Genomic DNA, 22,060 nt, shown 5'->3' on the forward strand with positions numbered 1-22,060 from the left:
TTGTATGTACTGACTCACTTTGAGAACTAGAAGTTTTTTATAATGTGAAAAAAAGAAATAGTCCAAACAGCAGGAATTACATATTCTCCTGTTATAACATTAGAAAGTATTTTGATAGAAGCTGAAAGACTCTATTCAGCATTTTCTGAACATAACATGATATGGAGATGCAGCAACCATCTTAACAACTCATCTTACAACCCTTGGAGACAATGAGTATGAAAAATGAATGTCCACTGATGTTGACTGTGGTACAGTCAACCAGCTGCATAAGTGCTAGCAGCTGCAAACATCCAGATTCTCTTGTTATGTGAGAAAGAATGAACTCATACTTGGTTACAATAAAAACAAACTAACACATAAACAAAGGAAAAAAACCCCTACTGGAAACGTAGTGAAATACTCAATGGTGAAATACTTAAACCTTTCCTTCAATCTCAGGAATGAGACAAAGATGTCTATTATTAGCATTTCTTTCAGCATTGAACTGGAGATCCTAGTCAGTATAATAAATAAAGCAAGAAAAAAAAATAAAGCCCTAACAATTGGAAATAAACAGAACTATCATTGTTCTCAGATGACATATCATGTCCATAACAACATCCAAAGGAATCCCAAACTCTTAGAATTATTAATGAATTAGCAAAGTGGTTGGATACACAGTCAACATACAAAAAGCATTTATATTTCTACATACCAGCAACAAAAAAGGAGAAAATAAAACTTAAAATATTATTTATAAAATAATCAACATCAACTATCTAGGAATAGATCTAACAAAAGGTAAGTACAATAACACCTAAATAAATAGAGGGGTATACCATGTTTATGGATTGGAAGATTTAATATTGGAAATGTTAATTCCTTTAAAACTGACCTATAGATTCAATGCCATCTCAATTAAAATCCAAAAGGCTTTGTTTTGGAAATTGACAAGCAGAATCTAAAATTTATATAGGAATGCAAAGGGCCAAGAACAGTGAAGGAAATTGTGAAAAGCAAAAACAAAATGGGAAAATGTACACTACCAGATACAAAGACCTATTATAAAGCTACAGAAATCAAGACAGAGTGGGTTTAGCATAAGATAAGGAACAATGGAACAGAATATAGCATCCCCAAACATACCCACACATGTACAGTCACGTGATTTACAGCAATGGTGCCGTTGATGTGCAATAGGAAAGTAATCATATAAATGGTTATGGGTCAATTGAAAGCCCATATGGAAAACAATGTATCTTGACCCTTACCTCACACCGGTACCAGTCCGTGGCCTGTTAGGAACCGGGCGGCACAGCAGGAGGTGAGCAGCAGGCGAGCAAGCGGAGCTTCATCTGTATTTACAGCCACTCCCCATCGCTCACATTACAGCCTGAGCTCCGCCTCCGGTCAGATCAGCGGCGGCGTTAGAGTCTCATAGGAGCGCGAACCCTGCTGTGAACTGCGCATGCGAGGGATCTAGGTTGCGCGCTCCTTATGAGAACCTAATGCCTGATGATCTGAGGTGGAGCTGAGGCAGTGATGCTAGCGCTGGGGAGTGGCTGCAAATACAGATTATCATTAGCTGAGAGGTTTGACCGCACAGAGACCATAACAAATCAATGGCTTGCAGACACATCAAAACCCTATCAGTGAGTGGCTAGTGAAAACAAGCTCAGGGCTCCCACTGATTCTGCATTATGGTGAGTTGTATAATTATTTCATTATATATTACAATGTAATAATAATAGAAATAAAGTGCACAATAAATGTAATGCGCTTGAATCATCCCAAAACCATCCCCCTCCCCGGTCCGTGGAAAAATTGTCTCCCACGAAACCAGTCCCTGGTGCCAAAAAGGTTGGGGACCGCTGGTTTAGAGGCAGACAGAGAACAGGAGAAGAGGAGTCCAGACAAATGGAACAGTATGTGCAAAGGCCCTGAAGCAAGAGAGAGTATAATCAGTATCAGGAATTGAAAGAAAGAGCATGGAAAACAGGAGGTAAGCAAGGGTCTTATAGAACATGATGAGGAATTTGGTCTTAATACTAACATAGCTGATACTTTAAGCAGGAGGTGACATATTAGTATTTCATTAGAAAAGTAAACCTCTGACTGCATGATAGATTGGAGGGCAGTTTAAATTTCAGAAGACCAGTGGGAGGTAACTGCAATAGTCCTGGCCAGAGAGAATGGGCTGGGTGGTGGGAGTGAAGATGGAGGGAGTGGAGAGATTCTAGAAGGATGTGGAAGGTACAATTGACAGAACTTGGTGATGGTTTCACTGTAGGGGAGAGAGGGAAAGGGAGGCCAAGGAGGACTCTGGGATTTTGTTGCCCTGGGTGGATGGCAGTACTTTTTCTGAGGCAGGGGGTCCCAGGTTGGGGTACAGAGTGGACGAAATAAATCAGCTGGTTTGGGTGGGTTCAATTAGAGACATCGCTGAGACGGTAAGTGGAGAGGTCAGCTAGGCAGAAGGATGTGATGTAGGTCTGCAGTTCAGAAGAGAGGGCTGAGCCACATCATTAATTACCCTTCAAACATAAGTGTTGGATTTGTCCATATTTGTTTTTTTTTAAGTTTGAGAAATTATTACTTGGTTTGCATTTCCTTTTTTCTCTCTCCCCTTTTCTTTGGAGGACTTGTTTGAATTTTTCTTTCCACCCCTCTCTTATTGTTTGTGTGCTTCTTTTGACTGAGAGGCTTCCTAAATTCATCACTTCCACCCACGCGTGGGTGAGGGATACACCCCTCACCTCTGCCACCCCTCACCTCTGCTGACTGCCTCGCTGGGTCACTGTGGGGCGTGATCAGCAGAAAAACAGATGGCAAAGGAACTGCAGATGCAAGTCATTTGGAAATGATTTGAATGTTGGAAACAGTTTGCTGTTTGGGGTGAGGATCATTTTCCGGTGCAAAGGGCCTGAGCTGTTGCTGAGGGGCCTTTCGAAAGGCGTGCTTAGCGCATCTTAATCTGCAGGCGTGGGCTCAAGTCCGTAACCTCCTGCGGAGGAGCACGTTGTTTGATAGATCCTGGCTCCCAGCAGGTAGTCACAGAAAGCTGGTGGACAGGTGAGAGAAGGGAGAAAGTTCAGCAGAGGGTTGGCTTCCAAGCACATATAAAAGCACCTAAGAATAATTTTTGAACGAGTCAGGCAATTCAGAATGAATAGAGCCAGCAGCTCTTTCTAAACAAACTTTACTAGACAGTATTGATTTGGACTAGAAACTGAGAACCTTCTTGGGATCTGTCTGGATCCTGAGTCCAAGGAGATTTCACGGTAGGAAAACAAGGATTCCAAATGCTTCAGCTGGTGGAATGTTCTAAAAGATTAGTACATTGGTGCTTAGTTCCAATATTTAAGAAATTTGAAAGGAAGACGCTCAGGAAGACTTGTCTATGTTGCTTAACAATTAATGTTATAAAAAACTGAGGCAGGGGCTTCCCTGGTGGCGCCGTGGTTGAGAGTCCGCCTGCCAATGCGGGGGACGTGGGCTCGTGCCCCGGTCCGGGAGGATCCCGCATGCCGCGGAGCGGCTAGCCGCGGAGCGATGGCCGCTGAGCCTGCGCGTCCGGAGCCTGTGCTCCGCAACGGGAGAGGCCACAACAATGAGAGGCCCGCGTACCAAAAAAAAAAAAAAAAAAAAGAAAACTGAGGCAGAGCTGAAAAATGTGTTTTCCGCAGGAAAGTCATTTTTTTTTTGCTTATCAAATTGACCTCCACTCTGGGAAGTCAAATTTTGGCTCTTTTACCCTTAGTAATTTCTGTGCAGTAGGATGTGATGAAAGGGGTCTGGCCTGGGGCCCAGATATCACTGGATTATTGCTGGATGTGGAGTGGGGTGGGAGAATTGTCTGCACGGCTGTGACAGCCCAGGAGAAACCTCGTGTGTCTCAGAGACTCAGGCTGCTGTTTCTGTGGTTGGTGGGATCTAGTTTGTTATGTTCCCAAACAGTTTTCCAAATGAAATTTCTAGGCCAACTTGCCGCTTTTACTGAGATTTCTTTCCCACGTGGAACTCTACTACTGTGTGTGATGTAAATGTTCAGCATAAACAAATATGTAAGTTATTTGTGTACGTTTATGTGCGTGACCAACATGTAGTTCTTACTGGGGGCCAGGTATTGTCCTAAGTGTTTACAGGGTATGAAACCATTTAATGCTTACATTAATATTTTAAGCTTGGTGCTCTTATAATTCCCACTTCGTGGATGAATAAACTGTAACCTAGACGGGTCTGTTACCTGGCCAAGGCCACAAGGAGGGTGAGCAGTGGGGGCCAGGGTGTGACCCAGTGCTGTCCACCTCTGGGACCTGCTTTCTCTATTGCTGCACCTCTGCGTGGAAGAGGGAAACATTTTGAAGTGTGTAGTCCCAATGGTGTTTTGTCTTTTCTTAGGAGTGACTGGGTAACCTCCTATAAGGTCATGGTGAGCAATGACAGCCATACGTGGGTCACTGTTAAGAATGGATCTGGAGACATGGTGAGTCTCTTTTCCCTCCGACCACGCCCTGGGTGTCTGGCTGTGCAGGGCCTGGCAGAGGCAGTGGACACCCGACCAGTGTTTGCACCTGGATGTTGCCTGGTTCTGTGTCAACCCAGACCAGCCATCCAGTCTGATGGATAATGACCCCCTTTCCGTACCCGGAAGCTCGGAACCAAGTGGCCCACAGTTAGGGCTCCAATTCAGAGCTGCTGGAATTCGGTCTCTTCCACAAGTCACAACTCAGCCCTGGAAGGTCAGCGGCCCATGGGGAATATTGGGACCTGCACAGCTAGTCATTTATAGTAGTGCCTGAACTTTCTTTAACGACCCTGGTGTTTCAGCTCCACGCTTCCCTCCGGGCTAGCCAGTTCCGATCCTATCACCCTCTTCCTCGGGTTCTCAAGTGCAAGTTCCAAACATGGTATCCAGTGCCTTCCAAGATCTGACTGCAGCCTCCATTTCAACCTTCTTTATCGTACTTACCGTGCCCCGCCCACCCCCCCAACCCTGCACACACTCCTCTGTGTTCCAGTAACAGGGAGATGGTTGCTCTTCTCCTGAATCCCATCTCTGGGCTTCTCCAGCCATTGCTTCCTTTGCTTTACAATCCCTCCCATCCCCACACATCTAAAGACTTCTCCTTCAAGGCCAGTTCAAATGGCATCTCATCCCTGAAGCTTTCTGGTCCTTTCCTTCTTCTGACATCCCAGAGCTCTGTGGATGTCTCTTTGCCATGGCACTAATAGATTTCACCTACGACATCTAAATATAACACCCCTCCTCCTCCCTGCCCCCCCCCCACTAGACTGGGGCTTCCTGAGGGCAGGGTCCAGGCCTGATCCATTTCTTCCCCCTCAATGCCCAGCTCACGTTAGGTGTTGCTCAAGATCTCGTGGAATGAGTGAATTACTGACTCTTTCATGCCCCGATAATCAAGCTCTAAAAGATTCTCTTTTCTCCCCCTTGTGCATAAGTAGATATTTGAAGGAAACAGTGAAAAGGAGATTCCTGTCCTCAACGAGCTGCCTGTCCCCATGGTGGCGCGCTACATCCGCATAAACCCACGGTCCTGGTTCGATAATGGGAGCATCTGCATGAGGATGGAGATCCTCGGCTGCCCGTTGCCAGGTGAGTCTGCCCGTGCTTCCCGCAGGGCAGGAGTGCTGACGGAGCACAGGTGCTTAGCCAGCAAGGTGAATAAAAATGAGCCACACAATCTTTTTCTCATGTAAAGAAATACCACATCTATTGCAGAATATTTAGAAAACATAGGTAAACAAAAAGAAAATAAATACACATCTCCCATAACCCCACTCAGAAACACCATGAACATTTGGTGTATTAAAGTAACACGTCAGCTGTGGTTTTGCCTACTGGGATTTTAAGATGATATATGTTGCAAGGTTGAAAATTCACTCAAAGCTACTACTCAGAAGCAGGCAAAAAAAAAAATTAGATCACATTTTTTTTGGCAACACGTTTAATTGCCCTTGACTGCTCCTGCTACACTGGGTAGAGGAGGTGGTAGGAGTTAATTTTAAACTTGACCATGTCCATAGTCTCTCCGTAAAAGTAACTTCGCTTGGATGCCTGTGTCTTTGGGAAAATGCTTGCTCCTTTCGGCTGTGTTCCCCTTGCCCTGTCTTCACATCGTGGTATCTGGGTGCGACCGCAGAGTGGCAGGAAGATGGGGGCTTGAGTTCACACGTGGACCCTTGCTGGTGTCTGCTCTGGACAGGCCGATCTTGTTTGGCTTTGGCGCTCTGTTGGCCTTTCAGAACTTATGAGTTCATGTGCATATGTGGCAGCCCCTTCATCCTGTCCAGACATCTCCAGGGAAGGAAGCTGGCCTCCAGAACATTCCTAAGGCCCTTCACTAGGGCCTCTAGGAATTTCCACTTTCCTGTCCACCCCCAGTCAGGCCGTAGGGAACGAGGAGCACAGCTTCGGGTTCTCTCTCCTATACTTTCTCCCCCAGGAAAGCCTCAGCTTTCTTGTCTAGTGAGAGTCAGGCCTTGCTACCTCTGGATTCCCCCTGCCAGGGGAAGGGCACCACCAGCTCTGATGTCTCAGGTGCTGCTATATCCGTCACGCTATTTCTATAGCCATCCCACCCCCCACACCGTGAACTTACAGTTACTGAGTTTTCGAAGCATATTTCCTGTCGTTTATTGCTTTGCCCTCAATCCCGTAATATCCATGATCTTGCTTTGCCAAGTATGAATTTGTAGAACATACGCTCTGTATTGGTGAGAAAGATGGGTCTACCTACCTACCTACTTACCCTCACACCAGACGGATTCTTTGTTATATATTTGTGCTTACTAGACGGCAAACTTTTTTCATGTCATTTAAACTATTAGAGACCATCTGTCTTGTGGATGCTTTTATCCTAGTCTGCGGACAATATCTCATGTTTTCAAACTGCCTCTTATAGTTAGAAGTTCAGTTGTGTCCAGTGTTTTGATTCTCTACCGAATCCCACAGTGCGTATCTTTGTTTCTGTGTCATTGTGTGCGTCCAGAATTATAGTGTAAATATGGGATTATTGCTCAAATTAGGTTACGGTGGCTGGGATTGCTGGTGGAAAGGAAGTATGTGTTTCCAAGGACGATCCAGATTTGGGATCCGGGCCTCCTTTTGTGGCTGGCTCAGCCTGGGGTGACAGTCGCCTGCTGCCGCCCAGGGCCTGCTGGGCGTTCCTGAGTTCACTGCATCCGCAGGCACAGATGTAGGGGGGGGTCTGTGAGGCCTTCTTTGTGGCAGGTCACTCAGCACAGCCTTGGTCTGCTTGCTTTAAAAAGCAGGGTCACGGTTTCTCTCTGAGGGCGGGAATTCATCTGTTGTTGGTAAAGGGCAAAGGGCAGCCTGTGAGAGTCTCATGAAATAAATATTTTCCTGTTAAGTTATTCTTGGTGGGTGTATGTTTGAAGATAGGTCCTGGGGGCAATTTAAACACAAAGACAGAATTACAGTGTGAAATCTGGATGGGTTTCAAGTATGGACTTGGAATGGTTCTATTTTCCAACCCTGAATATTTAGGGCCATTTTTCTTCTAGAAGTTACTTAGCAGTCGGCCCAGAGGGGAGCTGGCCTTTGTGCATGCCGCCTGGCGGTGGTCACATCTGAGGGCCTGAGGTGGCACAGGGGCCCCATGTCCACGTGGGTAATTGAACCCTGCTCAGTTGCCTTGTTGTCGACACAATTCCTTTGTGCAAGTTAAGGAGGCCAAAGGCAGGGGTGACCCAAGCAACTCAGCCACTCAAACCCAAGGTGACTTTGTGCTCTACATGCAAACGCCCAGAGTCTATTCTTCCTGGAACTCTTGTGTATGAAAAATTCATTTACCTTTGCTTCTGCTTCTTCTCTGTTCTGTCTTCCCTGTCTTCCTGTGGACTCTCAGGTGAGAGCAGAGGAAGGGGAAGATTCTTTTTAAGTCTTCATGAATGATGTGTCCAGAAATTTTTGAACTAGAAAATGAATTACGCTATACCATGGTCTATTAATAGGACTTTTAAAGCTCGAATAGAAAAGGGGGAGTGTTGTTTAATGGTTATAGTTTCAGTTCTGTAAGATGAGAATGTTTTAGAGATCTGTTTCTGCAACAGTGTGGATATATGTAACACTACTCAACAGTACTCTTGAAAATGGTTAAAATGGTAAATTTTATGTTATGTGTGTTTTACCATGATTTAAAAAAATTTTTTAATTCAAACAAATCTTTTAAATGTTGTTCATTTTTTTAAAAAGTGAAAGGAAGTCCTCTTCCCCAAATTTGAATGGACTTGTCCATTTTGGACTAAGGATCTATGCATATCAGAAACTCTGGGGAGAGCTTCGTAAGATAAATTTTTAATAATGAAGAATTCAGGTGAAGACACACGCCAGCTGAACTGCAGATCACAGCCTTGGTGGTTTTCAGGTATTTTGCTGTTGCAAACAACACTGCAATGTGCTCTGCCTCGTTCAAAAAAGAGCTCCATTGTACTGCACACGATTTCCCCACAGGGTGACAGGACTGTGCCCAGGGTCCTGGGAAATAACTCTGCAGGGCAGGGGGTGGCAATGCTTGAGCCCCTGGTGCTGGTCTGCAGCTTCTATTATGAATGTGAGACTCTGACCTCTTTGGGGCAAGTCTTCACTCCTCCCACCTCGTCTTCCTGGCCACCAGGTCTGAGCAACTGTCCTCTCTCTGCACAGTACCAAGCGGTCCAGGGTCTTGAATTTGACCCAGAGGAGCTTGTGGTGAGCTGTACAAAGATCTGTGGAAAGGAGCTTGTGTCCCTCAAGCATGGAGGAGCTGCTAAAGGGCATTGCCCCTGAATCATTCCTTTGGGCAGGCCAGGACCCGTTTAGATGCTGTGTCTCCTTTCTCTGAATACACATACCCTCCATTCATAAGCCACTGAGAAGATGTTTTAGTTGTAAGACCACCTACAATCTCGCTGAACTGTAATAATGTTTCAGCCTGCCCCACCCACTCTCAACAATTTGTATAAATTGGGGGAAGGATGGGTTCTATTGGATCAGCATCACCGCAACGACCTTTTAAATCTATTTGCTTTACTACCTTCCACTTTTCTTCACCAAGTCAGGCCACACTCCCCCCAAAATTCATGTCCACGTGGAACCTCAGAATGTAACCTTTTTTTGGAAAGAGGCACTTTGCAGATGTGAGTAGTTAACGATGACATCATACTGGGTTAGGGTGGGCCTTAAATCCAATGACTGGTGTCCTTAAGAAGAGAAAACAGAGCCACACAGGGAGAAGGCATGTGATGACTGAGCCAGAGACTGGAATCATGAGGCCACAAGCCAAGGATTGCTGTCAACCGCCAGAAACTGGGAAGATACAAGGAAGGATCTTCTCTGAGAGCCTTGAAAGTGCACGGCCCTGCTGACAGCTTCATTTCAGACTTCTGTCCTTCAGAAATGTGAGAGAAGAAATTTCAAGCTACCTAGTTTATGACACTTTGTTATGGCAGTCCTAGGAAACCAGTACACTAACAGATCCAAAGACGGCATAATGTTCCATAATTATCCTCAATCCTGAGGATGTGCTTTTCATTTACCACTCGCTCCACCCTACCCTCCATTCTCTGTTCCACCATAGTGATAAGGTAATAGCATCATGGCATAAAGTGGGCCTCTTCTCAGAGGTCACCTGGGCCCTAGAAAGTGCTGTCTTTTTGTAACTAGCCCTTTCTACATAACTTGATTGGAGTATCCATCCATCCATCCATCCGTTCATTCCTCACTCATTCATTCATCATCAGACGCTTCAGGAGCACCCGTTCGGAGTCAGGGCCCAAGGATTCTGAGATAAGATGCCACAATTGCTGCTCCCAGAGCTCTCGCTGTCCAGTGGGGGAGGCGTGGCGCGTCTTTTCCCCAGTGAATCCATCTCAGTTCAGGGGGCTCCAGGCTTGCTGGCTGCAGCCTGTCCCCCCCCGTCGCAGAAGGCATCTTGCCCTTCTGAGTTTAAATAAACGTGTGATTTCTCTTCTTGTCCAACTGCCTGATGTTGATTATCTTAGGAAACTGTATAAACAGCAACACTCTTGAAAATTGTCTTTCCTGACAGTTTCTCCTGTCAGTCAGGCCGCAGATTGGCCCTGGGACTTCCTGGAGAAGGTGCGCCAGCCAAGAAATCAGAGCGTTTCCTGGACTCACGCGAGCAGCGTGGTGGAGATGCTATGCGGTGGGGTTATATGAGGCGGGGCGGCAAGGAAATAAGCGTGAATGATGTGCTGCTCCCTCTTCGGAGCCACACGGAGCTGTGGGTTTGATGCTTGCACTGACAGTAATGACCTAAGATCATAATGGGCTCTGCCTGGGGGTCCACGTCTCCCCCTTGCCCCTTTTGGAGTGACCTTGTCATAAGAACAGTCAGATGGCGCTGGACAAGTGCGACTTCTTCTCATTAGGGAGCCAGCTCTTTGCAGAAGGGGTTTGGTGCTGTTTGCATATGGTACCAGGTCATCTGTGCTCAGGGCTCCGTGCTGGGGGTGTCGGGGCTTCGGGAGGTCACAAGGCCACAGTGATGGGCATTTCCTTGGGTGAGGGGCTGGCCTCGTGGCAGGGAAAGAAAGATCTGTGGTGGCTGCGTTTCTGGTATCCTCCTTAGTCCTCAGAGAGCACTTGGAGGCCAGCAATATTTTTTTTAAATGAGGTGAAATTCACATAACATACAATTAAGCTTTTCTAAAGCATACAGTTCAGTGATAGTATATTCACAAGGTTGTATGATCACTGGCTCTTTCTAGTTTCAGAACTTTGTCATGGACCCCAAACCAGCCTGGACCCACTGAGTAATCACTTCGGGATCCCCCTCCACGGGGTAACCTCTAATCTGCAATGTCTCTATGGATAAAGCGTGTCATGAGACTAGCGATGGTAGATTGCAGTGAGCCCCCTTTCCAGGAAAGACAGCCTTTCCTCTCCCAGCTGAGCACCTGCAAAGCAAGGTCCCAACCCCCAGAGCAGCAAACAGCTTAGCAGAACGGTCCAAGAATGGTGGTGTTCCCTTGGATGTCCAGGAATGGGGTTTGGTCTGCATAGTGTAGTGAGCTGGTGCCAGATTTGGGATGAGAATAGCGAGTGTCCACATCAGTGAGGAGCTGGGAATGTTCAGGGTGTGGACTTGTTTCCAGGGCTGCCGTAACTAAGTACCAAAATCCAGGTGGCTTAGGTTACAGAAAGTTATCGTCTCACAGTCCTAGAGGTAGAAGTTTGAGATCAAGGTGTAGCAGCACTGGTTCCTTCTGACGCCATGAGGGAGAGTCTGTTCCTTGCCTCTCCCCCGGCTGCTGGTGGTTTGCTGTCTAATTTTTGACATTCCTCAGCTTGTTAGATGCATCACCCCCATCTCTCTGCCCTCACTGTCACATGGTGTCCCCTGCGTGCTTCTCTCCATGTTCACATTTCCCCTTTGGATAGACACAGTCATAATGGAATAGGACCCACCCTAAGGGCCTCATGTAAACTTCGTTAGCTCTGTAAAAACCCTCTCTCCAAATAAGGTCACGTCCTAAGGTCCTGGGGATTAGGACTGCAGCATATCTTTTTGGAGGGGGGCCATCATTCAACCCAAAAGAGGCTTAATGAGTAGCCCCGTTGGGACGGAACAGGACTTTGGGTCACCGAATAAGAGACGTAATGTTGGGAGGGCAGTTTAGACTCCATGTGCCCCGTCTGCAGTTTGTCTATTCCCATTACTAAGGTGTTCCAGAAGGAATCAGCTGGTTTTCAGTACATCTGATATATGAAACCAGCCACATGAAAGGAAGCAGGAGACTGATTCTCCAGAGCTCCATCTGCAAGGATAAAAGCCTTGCAGACTAAATCCGGACTTCTGTTTCAAATGTCGGAAGTCCTACTCAAATTACCTTGGGAGGGGTCGGGGGAGAAGGAAAATTTTCGCTCACAGGAATGAAAATTCCCGGGGTAGATCTGACTCTGGCTTCAGGTAGGAATAGGTCTGCAATCTCAGGGCCTTCTTGTGCAGTCAGGGCTCCTCTCCCACCACCGTGCAGGCAGGAAGCTTGGCCACTAACACCCCAAACTCATCCACCATGTGAGTGACGCCAGCAGGAGACCCTCGTGGGGAGGAGCTCTGGGAGGAGTCGTCTTATCAGCCCAGCTTGGATCCTGGGACCATCTCTGAGCCAGTGGCTGTGACCAGAGGACGTGTGTTTTCATTGGCTGAACCTGGATCACACGCCCATACCTGTGAGTGCTGGGCAAGGCTATTCCATTGGAAGCATCTAGAATAGATTCCCCACAGGAGACTGGGATTCTTTTGTCCACAGAAGAGAGAAGGGGACAGTGGGTTTGGCTGACTAGCGGGGTGGGTTTGTAGACTATGGGCCCCAGGGAGGCGGGGGGGCGGGGCTTGCTTCTCACTCCTTACCTACAGTGTTGGGGCCCTGATAGGTTCTCAATAAAACTTTATCCAATCAGAATAAGTGGACAAGTTTAGAAGTATTTCTTCGAAAGGTGGAAGACTGAAGGTTGTGAAAATGTTCACCTGTGGTTCTGAGTCAGTTCTGGAACTTGTATGCATATCCTCAAATTGATTAGTCTCAAGGAAGGAAGGATGTTGCCAAACATGGAGATCTGTCTACGTTGAGTTCTGAGTTTTTCTTCAGTCCTTTTTAAGAACCTTGAAGACATAACTTGCGTTTGAAGACAAAAGGGGCTTTTCAGGAAGAGTCTTATGAAAGAGGCCCCTGGGGCTTGGGGGCGGGGTGTGGAATAGCTCTAAGGAATCAGCAGTGTAAAGTAATTCAGTGTAAAGTAATGTGAAAATGTGCTTTACCTTGGCTTTGAAACATACAGGTTTGGAAATCAAAGGGCAGGAGGCTTGCTGGAAGGTACGGTCAGCCTGCACTCCCCAAAGGAGAGAACTTGGAACATAACTGGGGGCCTTTGCTGAACCTGAACTACTTTTGCTTTCTTTCTGGAACAGAATGCCAGTTTGCATTATTTCTTTTTCAATGGTGATTATTTGTTTCTAATAGTGTTACTGGAAAACCTTCTGTGAATATTAAACACCAAGTCGTTTTTGGTGCATGGGTCTATATGTGATTTTCAACGTGCCGCATGTGGCCGCAGTTCTCAAGGGTGAAGCCAGTCTTTAAGGGGCCCTCGGCAGGTAGGTTCCAGCTGGCAGTCACGCCAGGTGGCTGTGGATTGCAGACAGGCAGCCAGCTCGCGTGATCGCAGATGTGTGTGATGTGCACCGCGGACCTCAACCCTGCTGGCAGTGCGCTCAGTACTTTAACACGGTGCTTCTCACACTTGTGGATTTTTTAAAATGTGGATTCGGATTCAGTAGGCGTAGGCTGCGTCTTACAAGCAACCAGTGTTGCTGGTCTGTGGCCTTGCTTGGTGGCACGAGTTAGGACTCCCTGCTCCTAATACCACTGGGAGCTGGTGTTCGTCCTCCCATCACCCGCCACCACCATCACCTCCAGAATTATCCCTTGAGCCACTTGGATCAGACAGCTTCTATGGTTCCAGCTTTGCTCACGTGGTTCTGGAGTTAGTAGGTTAACTTGTCTAAAGTACCATGTGCTCTCTGCCTTGGGGAGGGGTCTGAGCGGACCGGGATTTCTGGCTGCACGGAGCTGGGGCTGGAGATGGCAAGCCTGGCTGAGGCTCTGGAAGCCTCCGACTCTGTCAGGTCAGGAGAGGGCCCACTGAACGGTCCCTGCCCCCTCATCCCCCTTCCAGCTCTTCCTGTTCCCTTGCCCCTCCTTCCTTTTCAGTGCTGTTTGTCTTTGTAGTTGTATAAACGACATCGGCTTATAGGAATTACAGAAAAAAGTCCATTTATCTGGAAGAGAATTAAGTCAAGAGCAGACATCTCCTCCCCAGTCCTCAGGGGTCACCACTGCTAATGCGTCCTGACTATGCCTGTTAGGGTGCTTCGGCCCCAACAACAGAAACCCCAGCTCCCACTGGCTTAGCAGTTCAGGGAATTCTTTATGTCAGGTGATTGGAAGTCCCAAGGGAGGTTGATGGGGCTCTAGGGTTGGTTCACTCAGAGGTTCTCTCTGGCCTCTACTCTGGAGAGATTCTCGCTCACTCCTCTGTGCCATTAAAGTCCTTCCCTTCAGTCTGGACCAATAAGAGTGGCCAGGAGTGCTATGTTCTGATTGGCTTAGACCAGTCATGTAGAACCCCTGGAGCTTAAGGCATGAGGTCAGTTTCCTAGGAGTGGAGAAGAGGGGATTCCCAGACAACACAGGGCTTCTGTTAGGAAGGATGAAAGTGGACTGCATGCTGGGCAAGCAAGTGATAGAGTCCACCGCACTTCTGAAAATTTCCATGCAATTGTGATATTCATTCATTCACTTATTCCTTCCTTCATTTAGTGTGACTGTTTGCCAGGCACGAATACTAACAATAAACCAGTGAGGGAGGTACCAGTGTTCCCCTGTTTATGGGTGAAGACACTAAGGAAAAACTCCAGTGACTTATCCAAGGTCACACAGCACACAAGTAGAAGAGATTGGAACCCAGGCATTCTGGCTCCAGACCCATGCTCTCCCCACTGGGTAGTTCTGACTCTTAAGATGCTTCTTGAAAGTTATCTCTCTCACCTCTGTGCGAAAGTTAGAAACTAGAGGTTGAGCTCTGTTCCCACACAAATCAGGCACCTAACACAGCCACCACAAGTAATAGAATAATGTGGATGAATTCAAAACCATATTTCTGTCCCTAGATCCAAATAACTATTATCACCGACGGAATGAAATGACCACCACCGATGACCTGGATTTTAAGCACCACAGCTATAAGGAAATGCGTCAGGTAAGATCCAGGTTTGTCAAAGAGAAATCTCTCCTGTGCCCAGAAGCACGTAGATGTTTGTTTTTGTGCTTTTATGGTTTGTTGAAGCCACAGGAAATGCTTGTAGTTTCGAGGCTGAGAATGCCTTGGGGTTCAGGTGACCAGAGGAAACCTCCCTCGCCAGCAAGTGATTGAAGCAGAATTCGAAGCCAAGCTTTCTGATTTAATACTATACTTCTTCCACCTACGCTGTTGGTGGAAATGTAAATTGGTGACAGCCACTATAGAAAACAGTATGGAGGTTCCTTAAAAAAATAAAAATAGAGCTACCATATGATCCAGTGATCCCATTCCTGGGTATATATCCAGAAAAAAATGAAGACTCTAGTTGGAAAAGATTCATGCGCCCAAATATTCGTAGCCAAGACACGGAAACAACCTAAGTGCCCATCAACAGACGATTGGCTTAAGAAGATGTGGTGTATGTATATATAATGGAATATTAGCCATAAAAAAGAATGAAATACTGCCATTTGCAGCCACATGAGTGGATCAAGAGAATATTATACTTACTGAAGTAAGTCAGGGAAAGACAAATATTATATGTCATCACTTATGTGTGGAATCTAAAAAATAATACAAATGAATCTATATACAAAACGGAAACAGACTCACAGACATAGAAAACCAACTTATGGTTACCAAAGGGGAAAGGGAGAGGGGGAGGGATAAATTAGGAGTATGGGATTAACAGATACAAACTACTATATGTAAAATAGATCAGCAACAAGGATTTACTGGATGGCACAGGGAATTATAGTCAATATTTTGTAGTAGCCTATAATGGAAAATAATGTTCTCTCTCTCTATATAAAACTGAATCACTTTGCTGTACTCCTGAAACTAACACAATATTGTAAATCAACTATACTTCAATTTAAAAAAACACATCGCTGTGTGTTTGCGTGGTATCACTGATTTAAGGACAATAGTCATGTGCAGAGTCGAAGAAGGAAAAGAATCCGGAATAACACTGGTGATAGTAATAGCAGGACGCTCTCACATACGACCTACATCAATTTCCCGACATTAGGAACTTACCTATGTTAACATGGTCAGTCTCTCTGACCACCCTAGGAGCGCAGGACTGTTGTTGGCCTTGTCTTACTGATGGCGAAACTGAGCCACGAGGGACTATGTAACACTCCCCTTGTTATTCTGATTCTCTGATTCTCAGTATTAGAATCACTGGGGGAAATTTGGAAAAATACCTATACTTGAAACTGCCTCTGGCCAATTAAAGCAGAATCCTGAGGAAAAGGGACTGGGGAATCTAAATTATTTAAAGCTCTCCTTGTGATTCTAATATACAGGCAGGTTTCAGAACAGCTGGTTGATACCTTAGGGCTCTCAGTGCTATAGACTGTTAGGAGGAAAAGACGTCCCAGATGAGATTGGCCCCAGATTTAATGACAGAAACCAAGTAATCCTGAGCTATTGACAACATCTGTCTAGTGGGTGCAGAAGGGAGAAGGGACCAAGAGTTTTTTAGGACAGGCTAAAAAAGCAGCCCTGTGCTGAGTGCTTTGCCTGTGTAATCCTGTGCAGCGTTCCCCCCAAGCCTTGTGCTAGAAAGCGCGGGCAAGTGTTGGCAAATGAGAAACCCTTAGACATGTAAGAATCTGTCGGAAGAGAAGGAACAGAGAAATGTACTCACAACTATGTTTAATGAACAAGCCTTCACCAGAGGCCAAAATAACATGGCTCAAAGCGAGGGCTCATAGGTGCTGAGGGGGCAGTACCAGCCACGCGGTACAAGGGCAGGAGACTTTCCTGAGGTCGGAGCAATGAGGCTTTGCCACGAGGGCTCTCTGCTTCATCCCAGGGAGTCAACAAACCCGGTTAGTCTCCATGTCATTTAATTGGAGATACACACAGCTGCTTCCAGGCACCTGTCGGCACAGACTTAGAGGTGGGATGTGCTAAAGAAATTGCCTCGTGGTCTGTGTTTGGACTTGAGGTCTGTGAGTCATCCCTGCTGCTCTCCACTTCCGGGTGTGTATGCGACTGCTCACCGTTCCATTTTATGAAGCACTCGTGTCTTAACACAGCTTTGCTCAGTGGGCATCTCGGGACATCTTTTTGCCCAGAAATTAGGCAAATATCAACTTAGTTGGTGCAGTTAATGTCAAAAGCAATCTATCTAAATGCATTTAAAATGAGCTCACTGCACAGAGAGTGTGGTATCTTTAACTAGTTGTCCCGCATGGAGAATGGAGGTCCTTCTCATATGAGGAGAGCTAATGGATGTGCTTCATTGCCCTGCGGGACTCTGGTCCCCATCACTTGGTAGACGTTAGAGCTAAAAGGAGCCCGAGAAAGCCATGCAGCCCCTGCAGGGGACGCTGGGGGACCCACTCCGATCTCTCAGGACCCCGCAGCACTCACCTGGAAACTGTCGGAGGTTGGGGGCATCTATCAATCGTGAAGAGTGTTCACGCCAGAAGTGATTTGCCATTTGGACTCCTGGCTCCTGGGGATGGGAAGGAAGCCAGCACTTTTAGCAAGTCCCTGTATGGAGTCTGCTAGATTGCTGTAGAAATCTTTCTACTTCAGGGGAAAAAAAAAAAAGTTAGTTTATCGAGTATTACGAGAGACATTTACAAACAACACAGAAATGAGAAGCAGACGTGAGAGCAGGAAAAGAAAGCAGAAGAGCCGTTGCTTGGAGGGAAGTCATGAGAATGTGTGCGACCAGCGCGTGTGAGAATTATTTCTGGAGCACTGATTTATAAGCTGCCGTTCTCCCCGCTGGGGGAGCCCCGGGGGCTCGGGAAGGGGATGGGGGAAGCGGGGGAGGCAGGAGGCCGTTGCGCAAATGCTGATATTATGATACAGATTGAGTTAATTGTTCTGAGCACTGAAGGCCTCCCCAGCATGAGGCACCATTCATAATTGCTCAGTCATCTCTGTGTCTGCATGTACGTTACCTTTCTCCATCATTTGGGACCGCGAGGGCAGAGACTCTGTCATTTTATCTTAAATCCATAAAGTGTACTGGATAACTGTACTTTTGAGGTTGTTGCAGGGGAGATATGTGGGGGACAGGGCCGGTGGTTGGGAAGGGATGGGGTTGCAGATGAGGTCTGCCGTCATCCAGGGCCTGTGGCAGGAAGAGACAGAAGGAAGGGTGGTCCGAGCAGTGAGTACAAGGAGGACAGGACTGTGGAGGCAGGAGGGGACGGCCTGTTTTCTGGGACAGTTGGCAGTGCCAGGAGACGCCTTAGTCTTGAGTCAGAGAATCAGGAGGTCTTTTCCAGGAGCAGAGCTGTGTTTGGGGAGATCCTTCCGGCAGTTGTATGGACAGTAGACTGGTGAGCTCTGTCCCAGGAGAGGGACCTGCCGGGTCTGAAGAAGGATGGGGGGAGGGGTTTCTGAGAGGGACTGACCAGTCCTAGGATTCCCCAATAAGTTGGAGAGAGATAGGGTTCTGGTGTGCTTCCCAGGGCCTGGGATACCGTCCACAGCGGGAGAGAAAGAAGTGGTTTGGGGGAGAGGTTAAAGAGATTGGACTTTGGTTGGGGACCTGCTGTTGTCAGGTGCCCAATGCTCAGGAAATTCTGGTTGGTTGGCTGAGAAGGAGCGTGTGGCATGAGGCGTAGAAAGGAGTCCAGGAGAGACGTGGGTTGGAAGGCAGCCGGCTAGCGGTTTTGATTTCCCGGGCAGCTGAGGATGGTCGTGGGCAGCAGGCAGTGGGGTCGCTGAGCTCCTGACCCTGGGGGTGGACAATGGTGGCAGGAAGCCCGGGCAGGACAGCAGGCTTGCGGATCCAGACAAGCCCAGCTCCGCCCACCACGGGATGCCTCCTACCCTGGCTCTCTTCCTTCCCCCTCCCTCTGGAATTCGTTTTCACTTGATCAGATGCAGTGTCTGTTTCTCAGACAAATGAGTAAAGATGATGGAAGAGGACTTTTTCTCTTCTCCCTTCTTTCTTTTTTTTTTTTAACATTTTAATTCATTGGATAAACAATATTGTAACCATATCAAATGCAAACTAAAAGTCTCAAGGTTAATCCTCCATGAACCCAATACCCTAAAGAATCAGTGGTTTTCATTTTCCCCCATTTCTATCCAGGGTTTGCATTTCTGTGTTCACAGAATTCATACGATTTTGATCAGAGGATGGTTACAACTTTGCCCAGATTTTCTCACTTAATATGGGATCATTAGCCATGTCTCATTGCCGTCTTCATAATTGTCCTTGGATGCTGCGGAATGTTCCAGTGAGTGGATGCGTCAGTTTTCTCAGCTACCTTTCTGCCCTGGAGCCTTTGGATAGCTCCCCACTTGCAGTGACTTGTGTGAGAGGATGAAACCTGCTCCGGCAAGTGTCACCGTGCACGTAATTTACCTCTGATGTACCGCTCTGATCCTCTGATGTATTGCTCGAAACTGAATTACTAGGAAAGGGGGCTCTTTCTTCTGTCTCCTTCAGGAGAGGAGGGAAGCAACCGAGCCAGGAATTCAGTAGATCCCAGGATGTGATTTATTCCCACCTCCGAGATGAGGAGACAAAAGTCTTCAGGACGCTGAGAATCTTACAAAACCCACTACTCTCGAGGGCAGTGTTTCTCAGCCATGTTTCCTTACTGGCCCTTTCTAGACACTTTTCTTAATTACCCATTACATTAAAAACGAAGGAATAAAATTTTGTTAGGTAGGGTTGCACGTTGGAGGGCCACAATGCATGTAATACTTGAGATTTTGAGCCCCTGGAAAACCAATTTTCACCTCCTTTGGGTGATGTCATCCTTGTTGGGGATGAATATGCTTCCTCAGCAAGGCAGTGAAGAAAATTCTGTCCCTTTCTCTTACTTTAGACATCAAGACTCAAACGTTTACCATTAAGACTCAAACTCCAAAAAATCTTCTGACTCTTTTTGGGAATAAGCAAGGTGGCTCACCAGCTGGGTTTTTGAGGCTGCCCATGGCCCCTGGAGAAATCCTTCCCAGCATTGCAGAGGGCCACGGTGCGGAGGGAACTGTCAAGAACCTTCCTAAAGGGAGTCTTCAAATGCCCGTGTTCTCGTTCCTGTGCGTGGAAAAGATACTTGTGATACCACAACACCAAGAAGGAAAATGTGACTGGTATAAAAATACTGCCGTGGTGGGTAGAGGATAAAGAGGTGACTCCAATGAGTTATGGCTAAGAATCACCCCATCCTGAGAGGCTGTACCCCTGGCTAAGTGTGCATCCAGGGAAGATGCTGTTTGTCCTTTTCCAACGTCAAGGTCATGATCCCAGCACAGGGGGCACATTCCTCTGGCAGCTCATCAAAAGGGGAAGGAGGGTAGGCATTAAATGGCAACCCAGCACAGGGGGCACATTCCTCTGGCAGCTCATCCAAAGGGGAAGGAGGGTAGGCGTTAAATGGCAGCCGGACTCTGTACCGAATGCTCGCGTTGATCACCTAGCTCAGGATGAGCCGAGTGGCTCTGTGTCTGCAGAACCGGTCCTTGATCTGAACGCGGGACAGTGGGTCACCTGCTGATCAGGATTTGCTGAGGGCCACGCTGCTAGTGGAGCGTGTGTGGTCAGCAGGGACTGGTATGAGAGGCCCAGATCAGATGGTGCTTGTGCTGTGGCCGTCTACTGGAACAATCCCATGTACAACAGACAAAAGGGGTGGCACTGCTTGTTTCGATCGCTCTGCTGCACCTTCGTGGACAGATAAGAACTCAAGAGTCCGAAGCCCCGGCTCCACCTGGTACCAGCTGGGTGACCCTGGGCAAATCCCTCAATGTCCTTCTGAGCCTCCGTCTCCACAGCTGTAGAATGGGGACAGGCCTCCTTGCTTATCTACTTCACTGGGGGTCCTCACGATGAGATTCAGTAGGGAAATAGAACTTACTATGACCGCGATGGTGAACGTTGCTAGTGACATTATCACCATGTCTCTTGTTAAAACTTGGCCTACTCCTGTGTACCTCCACGTCAGCCCCTCGGTATGTCTCCCTCGTGGTGAGAGGTGTGAAGCTACGTTAACCTTGCTGGCATGTGGTTTCTCCAGTGATGGTGGGTTTCTGCCTCTTCCCTCTTTGAACAAGAGTCCTTTATAGTCAGCTTTCTCTTTCTCTCGCCTAGGTATTATAACACAAAGTGAGTTATCATAAAGCAAAGCATGTTTCCCCCTCCCAGGCGTGGTGAGAGAATAGACCCTGAATGCCTGAGCAGGGCTGTGGCTGTAACACCTCGTAGGTGTGTCGTAAAAGCAAAGCACCAGCAGCAACAGCTCCATTCCTTTAGAGATGCGCACCGAGGCCCGGGGATCGCCCTCCACCCAGCAGTGCAGAATGCTCTGTTACAAAAGGCAAACCAAGTGCAATGTCACTCCACTCCATCAGAAATTCTACGATACCGATTTACCAGCTCCATAGTTTTGGGTTTTTTTGTTTGTTTGTTTTGGTTTTTTGCGGTACGCAGGCCTCTCACTGCTGTGGCCTCTCCCATTGTGGAGCACAGGCTCCGCACGCGCAGGCTCCGTGGGCGCCCGCCCACACCCCTGGCTGGGATGTCCTCCCTCGCTGCTTCCACAGCACGCAAGCTTCCCTCCTGGTCTCTAACACCCTGTCAGAGTTATCTCATGAACACACCTGACTCCACCGTGGGGAAGCGTGGCTAGTCTGGTGCCTGGCAGAGACAGCCTTTGCATCACAGCTTCTTTCACTTGGGGATGGCTAAACAGTTTCCCCCAGAAAGTCAAGGCCACTTACCCAGCTCACTCACAGGTACCCGTTCAGCGGTGAACTCTGGCGGGGGTGTCTCTGTCCTTTGCCCCAGGGCTCCTGTGATGAGCAGACCCTCTTCCCTTCCTTTGGCAGCTGTCTGACAAGCTCGACTGCCCAAGCAAAATTCAGGAAACCACCCGTATATATTTCACTTTCTCGTAGAAGCCTGCGTCCCTCACGCTTTCACTGCACGGCTCCCGTCACCCTGGCCTCCACGCACCCCTACTTGGCACCAATGAAGTGGCGATGGCACTCCATCTGTTACCTCACTTTGAGTTCCAGGAGGGCGAAGCCATGTGTGTTCCTTCAGCCTGACATCATAGATTGCTCATTACAGTGTAAGAGAAAAATGATGTTCAGTAATAAATATTTATTTAGGCAAGGGTATAGAGAGAAAAGGCTCAGTCTGTCTAATGAGGGCACAATAAGAAAACAGGAAACCAAGGTGAAAAGGTAATACCTCGTCACCCAGGGAGGTGACACTCCAGCTCAGGGAGGTGA

General features: G+C 47.5%; 1 protein-coding gene across 5 annotated transcripts in view; it reads left to right on the plus strand.

Moving 5' to 3' along the window:
- The window catches only part of CPXM2 (carboxypeptidase X, M14 family member 2), a 146,726-nt gene that overhangs the window by 79,928 nt on the left and 44,738 nt on the right, over positions 1–22,060 (plus strand). For all 5 annotated transcript variants that reach the window (XM_019940194.3, XM_019940193.3, XM_019940195.3 and 2 more), the window contains exons 5-7: positions 4,384–4,468; positions 5,449–5,599; positions 14,703–14,791. In XM_019940194.3, coding sequence (XP_019795753.1) covers positions 4,384–4,468; positions 5,449–5,599; positions 14,703–14,791 — 325 coding nt within the window. The remainder of the gene's footprint in view (positions 1–4,383; positions 4,469–5,448; positions 5,600–14,702; positions 14,792–22,060) is intronic.

Source organism: Tursiops truncatus, chromosome 16, assembly GCF_011762595.2.
Source record: "Tursiops truncatus isolate mTurTru1 chromosome 16, mTurTru1.mat.Y, whole genome shotgun sequence".
NCBI lineage: Eukaryota > Metazoa > Chordata > Mammalia > Artiodactyla > Delphinidae > Tursiops > Tursiops truncatus.